Here is a 9,786-nt window from a genome sequence, read left to right as displayed (position 1 = left end):
TCATTAAGACACTAAAGTGTGGCAAAGTCTCTGCAAAGACCTTCGATTCACTTTTTTTTTGTTGCCTTTACTTTCCACTGTAGAACTGATAATGTATTTACAAATGTAATGAAATTACAAACATATTTTGAAAGTTGTTCAAATTATTGCAAGATGGGTTGTTTACATTTCCCTTTCCATTGCGTTTAACATAGTAAAATCAGGTTCAGTGGTCATAAAATATGCTTTTTAATAAAGAATGTAATACAGGAAGGCAGTAAAATACTGATCAAAAGAAAAAAACTTCTGTTAGGTTAAAAAACACAGTTTCACATATTTCCATTTGATTTTAATAAAAAGGTTGATTTTTCTATAAATAAAATTACAACCGTGGAAACAAACTATGTCCTTTAAACAAACAGGAACATCACACAACCACAAACCATGCTTCTGTACAATTAAAAAGATAATAAAACAGAATATCTCGACTAAATTAACACTCTTGTGCACAGATGTGTGGAGGTAGCTTCATTGCCTGACAGGAATGGAGATCATGGTGTTGCTCAGGTGTGAGAGCTTGTGTCAGTGGTCTTCTCAGTAGCATTATCTCCTTTGGCAGCGATGTGGCGAGCTCTTTCCTCATTCAGACTCTTCACCAGACTCAATACCTCTGGGTGATGAAACCTGCCTGTTTTGAGAAGGGAAAATACAGCAGTCAAAATAGTTAGTGTATGTCCTAAAGACAAAGGTCTCTATCTGTCTAGATCAGGGGTGCTAAACTCGCACATCCTGATTTTGCAGAGTTCGACGCGTTGATCCTGAAGCAACATTCCGTTCCGAAATTTTAGTTTATAATAGGGCTGTGCAAAAGTTAATTGCGATTAATCGCATCCAAAATAAAAGTCTGTGTTTACATAATATATTTGTGTGCGCTGTATATAATTATTTTGTATATATAAATACCTATGCATGCATGTATATTTTTAAGAATTATTTGCGCTTAAATTCTTTATATATTTATAAATACATAATCTATATTATATAAATATAAATATTTTATATATGAATAACACATTTTCTTAAATATATACATGCATGTGTGTGTATTTATATATACAAAATAATTATATACAGCACACACAAATATATTATGTAAACACAGACTTTTATTTTGGATGCGATTAATCGCAATTAACTTTTGCACAGCCCTAGTTTATAACCATATCCCTGCCCCTAAACCTAACCCTACACTAAAGTTATCCCTAAAAGGTATAGGTGAATCACACTGATGTAGAAGCACTTAATCCTGGTTGTAAGCCTAAACTTGACATGAACTGTAAACTTGTCCCTCAAATCTGATTGGTTGGATGGAATGTTGTTCTAGGATCAACAAGGATGTTGATCCAGGAACATGTTGCACTTGGTGAAATCATGTTCTGTGCTACACAGTCCTGCAGAGTTTAGTTCCAAACCTGCTCAAACACACACACACCTGTAGTTTTCAAATAACCCTGAAGGACTTGAGTAGCTGGATCACGTGTGTTTATTTAAGGTTGAAGCTAAACTCTGCAGGAATGTGGCCCTAGAGAATTGAGTTTGACATTCAATATAAAGTAGGGGTGAATTAGATCACAAAACTCATGGTTCGGATCATACTGTGTTTTTTGAGTCATTGCTAGGTTCATAGCCTTAAGTACTTCAATACCACAGCAAAAGCTACTAGCTTACTAAGCTAACTAATAAAATTCAAGTAAACAGTACTTTCCAGGTCGTTCCAACAGTAGTATTCAGGTACAGAAATTGAATCATCAAATGTAAAATAGCACAGCAGAGTGTTCACTGCATCAATGAAATATGATTAATATTTGTTAAAGCCAATTTTGTCTTTTGTTGCTTTGTCATCTTAAAACAAATATAAAATGTAAATGATAAACTTTTACTTTATGATGGTCAAACTTTGCAAAAGCGTGCCGAACGGTGGGGCTTGGTCTGTATGGATCAACTACAATCCGTTACACCCCTAATTTAAAGCTATTGCAATTAAATCAATAATTGCAAGTATGAAAACTATAAGTTATTGCAAAATGGCCTATTCAAAAATGTGCAAATATTTGTAGAGTGTGGTGAGAGGATCGATTTGTTCATTTGGAGTTCTTCATAGGAGTGAGTGAACGGTCACTGTTGATGAGCACATTTAATACAATTTACTTTGCTTGATCTTCTTAGAATTACTTATCTAATTAGATCCTAAGCTTGTAGAAATTAGAAAACAAGATCAAACCTTCAGTGGAGGTGAAGAACTCCTGGAGTCTTCCAGGTTTCCCCTCCAACTCTTCATATTCATGAGCTTGTATTATCATCTCCAGCTGGTCAAACTCTTTCACCAGTTTGGCTTCTGGACTGGACTGAGCCTCATACTCCTATGAGGGATGCAGTCCAGGTTATAATGTCATTCTGAACCAAAAGAAAAAGAGGAACTTGGTCCTGTAATTTCAGTTTGATCATTAACTAACCTCCCATAAGTTGTAAATCTCTTCCCGCAAGCCATCATCTAACAGGCCTGTGATGTGCACCATTGCCTCCTAAAGAGAAACATTCTTAATGTTTAATGTGTACACAAACATATTATTTTAAATGTGAAATTAAACTTAAAACCATCTTACATTTTCCCTTCTGTGCTTCTCTGTTTTGCTAACATTGTCTGCAGGAGCAATATCTCCCACAATACACTCAGCCAAGTCATGAACTAAAGCCAGCTTCATGCATCTGTGAAGAGAGGAGCTCATCAATTATGTGAATGCATCTAAATGAACTGCTCGCTATTATTTACTTTGCACATTTTAGAATTATTTTCTTTTTTAATTACATGTTTTTATTACACTTCTAGAATTGTAAATATATTTACACGTTTGGTACAGTTTATGTTGCTTGATCTTAGCTTTCTAGAACAATTATGCATTAGGCCTCAACAGTTTTTTTTTTATTAAAACGTTGACTGGTATGAAAAATATGTATATGAATTAATAAATAGATCGAACCAGTGTGATTGAAAAAAAGAACTGTACACGTGTGAATGAATCTGAATCAAACACGTGTAAATTAATCTAAATGATTCGCACCATGATTTACACAAGTGTGAATGAATCCTAATGAATCGAACACGCGTAAATCAATCTAGATGAATTAATCTAAATGAACAGCACTAATGTGAAGGAATCTCAATAAATTACACAAATGAGAATGGATCTAATGAACTTCACAAATGATCAATCAGTCTAAGTGAACCAAACAATTGTGAAAGAATAGGGGTTGTGAATTCAATCTCAATGAACTTCAGAAGTATGAATCAGGTATGAACGCTTAAATGAATTGACTCTTCTGTAAACCCCGCCTTTTAAGTCTACTAACCAATCATACTCTAGCAACTGTTGCCACACAAACTTGTTTCTCTCACAAGAGGACCCGTGTTTGTTTGGATAGATTTAGGGAAATTATCGAAAAACACGTTACAGTGTCGTTGCTAAGTTACTTATAATCGTACCACAAGAACCCGAGGAGGATATAAGTAGTATTTTGTCTCAACATCTTTTTTGTCTCAATATCTTTTTCTCAACCTTATGTGAAAGCGCGTGCTGTGGAATAACTGTCAAAACTCATTGAAAAAATAAACAGAAGAAACGAAGAAACATCAACGTAAGTTTAAAGGTAAATATAGTCGACAACAAGTTATGTAAATAATCCTCAATTTTATGACCCCCTCATACAAACCTTTCTTTATTGACACTAGTGTCCTGTATTGTTAATGCCATCATTGACATTCTGTACATATGATCAGAGACACTCTCAGGCTGTTTGATATTTCTGTACACCCATCCTGTTCGTGGTACGCGCTGTAACACAAGAAATCGTTAAAATGGCATAACGTTACATGTTAACCTGCAAAACATTGTACTAATACGAATTTCACTCACTTTCAGCTGTCCGACTAATTTCATGAATTGTAACATGTTGTCCATTCCATTGACGACCGTTACACCAACCAATGGAATTTCGAGTGCCGACGTCAACGACCCGGATGTAAAACCACGAGAGGAATAACCGGTAATAACATGCAGCCGCCACTAGATGGTGACAGAATATAAGCAAGTCAATGGAGTCAAGTGAAGCAAAATCTGTAAGTACTTCAAAAATAGTCAATTCTATGCATACGATAGATAGGTTACAATTTATGAATAAGATAAGCGTTCCTTGCAAGAAAATAGTGCCACATTCAGTGCATATTGTTTTTTTTAATACGTATTGATTTGTTATTAATTCTTTTTTATTATTAAAAAAATAAAATAGTTATTTTAATATTTTCACGAATTAAATACTTTTTTTTACCAATAAAAAGTATCAAAGCATGTCATGATACAACATTTGGTTTACTCTGACATATACCATGGGATTTACAGATAATTACTTTTTAAATAACATGAACATATGCCAATCATTCACCATGGTTGGTAGGCCTATGCCAAAAATGCTTCTACTATTACCATTTTGGGAACACTTTACAATAGGGTTCATTAGTTAACATTAGTTTATGTATTAACTAACATAAACTAACATTGAGCAAAACAGTTGTTAATGTATTTGTTAATCTTTGTTAATGTTAGTGAATTAAAATAAAACTGTTCATTGTTTGTTCATGTTAGCCCACAGTGCATTAACTAATGTTTACAAAGTATTAGTACATGTTGAAATTAAAACTAACAAAGATAAATAAATGCCGTATAAAGTATGTGTAGTTCATTAGTTCATGTTAACTTATGTAGTAACTTATGAACCTTCAAGTTTCTGTGGGAAAACATCAATGTAAACTTGGAAAAACAATCCATTAAAAATTTGCTAAATCACGTGCTTGTCACGTGCGTGTTTTTAATCATAACCATCTTTTGACTGTTTGTAAATGTTATAAAAATCATTCTTCCCTCAGTTGTTTTGGCCTTGACATATGCATTGTCTACAATGTTTCCTTTAAAGTAAGAGAGTGGGATTGACAAACGCACATTCCTCCAAGACTACAAAACTGATTCAAGGTTGATTTAAGAAATACTTCTCTGGAATAGCTTTATATTGCAGTATATTGATTTAAGATTTAACCACAATCATTTTCAATTTCATAAAGCAGTGATAAGATGCAAATGACGGTCGTCCGACGGTGTGAGACGACTGACTCATTATTTACAGGATACGTGTCTCTCCTCATGCATGCAAATCTGTTTTTCGGGGGGCGTGTGCTTGTAGTGACAGATATAGCTTCTATTCTGTGATGGTCATCTTCCCTTATACCTATGTCACCGCTTTTTCTCATGACACCGTTTCCTGGAGGTACGCTCTATTTGTAGAGGGTTTGTAGACAATACATCCTGCTCGTTGGTGTTCTGGTTATCACTTCTTGAACATCCACCAGGAAGGATGTGCTGTGGATATTTTGCACATTGTGGGAAATCATCAGTGATTCAGTGGAGTTGAAGAACTCGGAGTGTGCAGGTTTCCCTGCTAATACAATTTGCAATGATTTGATTAGCTCATGCAGAAAATAGGGTTTTATAGTGAAAGTGTGTCTCCTTAACATGAATGTAAATGAAAGATTATAGTTTCAGTGTTGGTAAATACTTATTTTTTCACATTAAGTGATGTGAAAGTTAAGAAATAAGTCGGAGAAAACAGTAGTTCATTGATAAGATAAATTCAGATGACTCATCCAATAAATTCAAATAAAATCTCACTTTCGTTCATCAGTTTAGGGTTGGTAAATTAAATTTTACATTTTTTTTATTTTGTTTTTATGTTTTATGCTCACCAAGGCTGCATTTATTCGATCAAAATGTAATTAAATTTGCATTTATTAGATTTTTTTTTCATGTGAAAAATTACTCCAGTCCTCAGTGTCACATGACCTTTCAGAAATGATTCTAGTATGCAGATTTGCTTCTAATATATCTATTATTATCAATGTTGAAAACAGTTGTGCTGCTTACTATTTTTGTGTAAACCGTGATTTTTTTCCGGATATTTTAAAAAAGTTTAAAATAACAGTTTTTATTTGAAATATATATTTCACTTTCCACTTTTTTTCAGATTAATTTAATTGGTCCTTAATAAATAATATTATTAATTTAAAAAATAAACATTTTAAACAGTACAGTGTAAATTTCAGCATAAATATATACTGTAAAAAAATATTGTTGGTTTAACTTAAAAAATAAAGCAACCTGGTTGCCTTAACTTTAAGTTCATTGAAAATGAAAAATTGAGTTAATGCAATGAAGGAGATTGATTTAATAATCAGAAACTCAAAATATTATGTTATCTGAACCACATAAATTATCAACAAATCATGATTTTTTTTTTTTTACAGTGTAAAATCTAATCTTAAATATAACAATATTTTTCTGTGATTCTTTCTGAATGTTTGATATGATTTGCATAATTGCAAGTCTTTTAGTGTTGTTGTTGTTATTATTAGATTTACTTTACATAATTTAAACACTGAAACTGTGGTTTAGATCAGTTTGAAAATGAAATCAAGATAGGACATGTTTTCACATGAGGCTTCACGGATGTCACTTGAACCGCTGAGTGTTGTTTTCAACTTCATCGTAGAGATCTTCATTTCAGCCTGCGAATGATTCTGATTCTTGACCTCTGGGTCAGTAGGGAACACTTCTTTTCACACGTAGATGTGACGGGTGTCAGAAAAAGAACAACATCGGCGCAGTTTCCGTTGTCAAAACAATGACAGCCGCACTCCTCTCTTTATTTACAGGAAACACAATGTTTCTTCCTCTCTTCTTCTGCCAGCAGAAAATAGACCCACAGCTGACTGCAGAAAGACACTGCTGACCGCTCATCTCCCTAATTGTCTCTTCCTCTATATTTAACCATTCGGTTGTATTACATTTCAAGCGTTCCGCCGACCTTTGGTCTCAGTTGACCAGAGAAGGTCTAATATTAGAAACCGAAGCTAAAAATGCTCTGGGAACTCTTTTGGGGGATTTTGCAGCTCTCTGGAAGTTGTGTGAACCGCCTCGCATGTGGAGAGTGGGTTTCTCGTGAGAATGCGGCGCTGTCCCGTCAGTGGCGCAGGGGGATGTTTACAGAGGGCACGTGGGGTCTTCAGAGCATCACTCACAGGAGTGTGTTGGGGACGACGGCAGGTCTGCTCTCGGCACCCCGCTGATACTTTAACAGGCCGTCCTGCTCAGTGCTGTGCTGTCTGTGTTTGTGATTAGATTCATGGCCCGCTCTGTTTACAGAGCAAAGAACGTACGGCCCTGACCACATGCTGCTTTATAGTCAAGTGAAAGTGACGTGCCCAATTTTTAAGGTCCAGAAATCGAACTCCTCTACATGCACAATCTTTATATATAAATCCCAATCTTATTTTTATAACGTGCGTGTCATGTAAACAAGTCAAATTTACTTTGTGCAAGTTTTTGCACACAGGTTTTTAAAGTGGAATTAAGTACAAGCTACTTAAATAAGTTTAGTACTATTAACAAAGAAATAAGTAACTTTAACTTGTTAAAGTTTGTTGAATATTTTAAACTTTACTTTACAAAGTACATTTTATTTAAACATTAAAATACTGAATCTTGCAATGCTTTTAAATTACATTACTTTGAACATCTAAATAAATAATACAGTAGTTATGTGTCGATAACATGTCGTATTTATTCACCGCAGAATACTTTTAACAGTGTTGTTTACAATAACCAATATTCTGTTTTTAAAAATCCAAATTTCTAGAAATCCAAAGACGTGTTGGCATATTCATGTATTTTAATCGGTATAAGATTTTATAATGTCATATATTTCTGGGCAGTTTCCAATGAAAGTAATCATTTGTGCAGCCATTTCTTTTTTAAAAGAATGTGTATATAAAAAAAAAGACCTTTAGTAATTCTATAACTCATAGCACACTGTGGTATTTATTGTGCTTCTACGTTGTAATGACTTCATTAAATCTCAAGTAATTATGGCCAGGATCTTTAGGGAATAAAAATGAGCATGTCTTAAATTTGCTTAAAATAAACCGATTGCCACATGCACTACTGCTCAAAAAGTGGGGGTCAGTATGAGAAATACTTTTTAAATTAATACTTTTATATAGCAAGGATGCATTTAATTGCTCAGAAGTCACAGTGAAGACCTTAACCATAACATTATTACAAAAATTGTACTTTAAAATGAATGTTGTTTGTAATTTGTTCATCAAAGAATCCTGAAAAAAAAGTGCAGTAAGGTTGTTTTTAAAATTGATAATAATAAAGATATGTTTAATCTAATCCACATATCAGAATGATTTCTGAAAGATTCGACTTTGCCACCACAGGAAAAAATTAGTTATTATAAAACAGTTATTATAAATTTCAATCATATTTCATAACATTACTGTTTTCACTGTATTTTTTGATCAAATATGCAGCCTTTGTGAGCATGAGAGCCTTCTGTCAAAACATGAAAAAATCTTGACGATGGATCAGTAGTGTATACAGATATATTCCAATAGCTGTGACGCATTTAAAACACAAATGGATGACATTTGGATCAGAAACTTTAAAGAAGCAATTCCTTGGGTTAATTTGAACGTTATAATTCGGCAGACTTTATCTACAAATCTACTTACAGTGATTCAAGGTATACATTTACATAAATAAAACATAAACCTTCTCTTCCGTAGATTGCCATGGCGATGGGTAATGGATCTGAAATCCCCCCGGCTGCCTATGCTGGGTGTCAGGGGGGCCTTTCCACCACAGTCACACATTGTGTGAGCGGACAGTGCTGGGGCGATGGTGGCTAACAAACAGCACTGGCAGTGATGGCTTGTGGGTGCTTTGTGCGGCAGGGCAGGCAGACAGAGAAGGGCCTTGTCCCGGAGGGCCGTGTGAATGAGGAGAGGTTAGAGCGGGGGCAGGTGTAACACGAGCCCCGGCAACGCCACTGTTCAAAAGAACACTACCTTGAAGTGAGCAACCTCAGCCCGGCCATAAACTGAGTTCAGCGGTGGGAAGGGGGGGGGAGGCCACGCTGTTCCCTCTCAGGGATCACATTGGGGGTTCGCAGGCCTTTCTTCCTCAGAGGGAAGAGTCTGAAGAAAGGGACATTGTCATTCATGGCTCCTGAGCTTTGATTTAGAGCCCGTGAGAGGCTGCGGCGGTGATGCACAGTGAGAGGTCTGTGCCTCCGCTCTGCTCACTTCTTGTTAAAGTGGAGGTGAAGCCTTTGGCGGCCATGGAATCGATTATTGACGCGCTTTAAACGCAGTAGCACTACGTCCTCTTTGACGACAAACATGTTGAAATGCCATCATTTTGGCTCTGAAATTTAACCCCAGTGATGGTGCCTAAAAGAGCAACCTGGCATAAATTACATGCTGACTTGATTTTTAGCCAAGCTAAACTTTTAAGGCTGGTCTGTAATGTACTGGATACCAAGAAAGATTGTTTGTATGCTATGCCAAAATATTTAGCTCTTGATTTTGCAGGAAGCGCATTGAGATACATCATTGACCAGTCAGTCACTCACTCATTCACTCACTTACTTATATGGGATAGTTCACCCAAAATGAAAGCCTTAATGTTATGCATGCAGGAGAAAGAAAGGCATAGGTTTGGAATGGCATGAGGCATGAGTAAACAATTACAGAATGTTCATTTTTGATGGTGAATACTCCCTTTAAAACTGTATAGGTTTTAATGTGCTGCAGGTAATCACTGATTCAGTCTCAAATTCTGTACAACATCATTGAGAGAT

At 35.3% G+C, this 9,786-nt stretch overlaps 1 protein-coding gene and 1 long non-coding RNA gene across 4 annotated transcripts in view; one reads left to right on the top strand and one right to left on the bottom strand.

Moving 5' to 3' along the window:
- Nucleotides 1-212: 212 nt before the first annotated feature.
- On the bottom strand, nt 213-4,046 carry hddc2 (HD domain containing 2). Its single transcript, XM_039692435.2, has 6 exons — nt 3,951-4,046; nt 3,748-3,869; nt 2,643-2,745; nt 2,493-2,561; nt 2,261-2,399; nt 213-667 (listed from the first exon to the last, which is right to left on the bottom strand). Exons 1-6 carry the CDS (start codon nt 3,993-3,995, stop codon nt 543-545), a joined length of 603 nt encoding a protein of 200 aa, XP_039548369.2. The 5' UTR covers nt 3,996-4,046; the 3' UTR covers nt 213-542.
- Nucleotides 3,407-9,786, top strand: part of LOC120493684 (uncharacterized) — a 39,030-nt gene continuing 32,650 nt past the window's right edge. For all 3 annotated transcript variants that reach the window (XR_005625759.2, XR_016146063.1, XR_016146064.1), the window contains exons 1-2: nt 3,407-3,684; nt 3,957-4,153. This is a non-coding gene — a long non-coding RNA (uncharacterized LOC120493684). The remainder of the gene's footprint in view (nt 3,685-3,956; nt 4,154-9,786) is intronic.

This window comes from Pimephales promelas, chromosome 13, assembly GCF_988280905.1.
Source record: "Pimephales promelas chromosome 13, fPimPro1.hap1.1, whole genome shotgun sequence".
NCBI lineage: Eukaryota > Metazoa > Chordata > Actinopteri > Cypriniformes > Leuciscidae > Pimephales > Pimephales promelas.
Note: the sequence above shows the minus strand (reverse complement) of the source record. Positions and strands in the feature narration are given on the sequence as shown.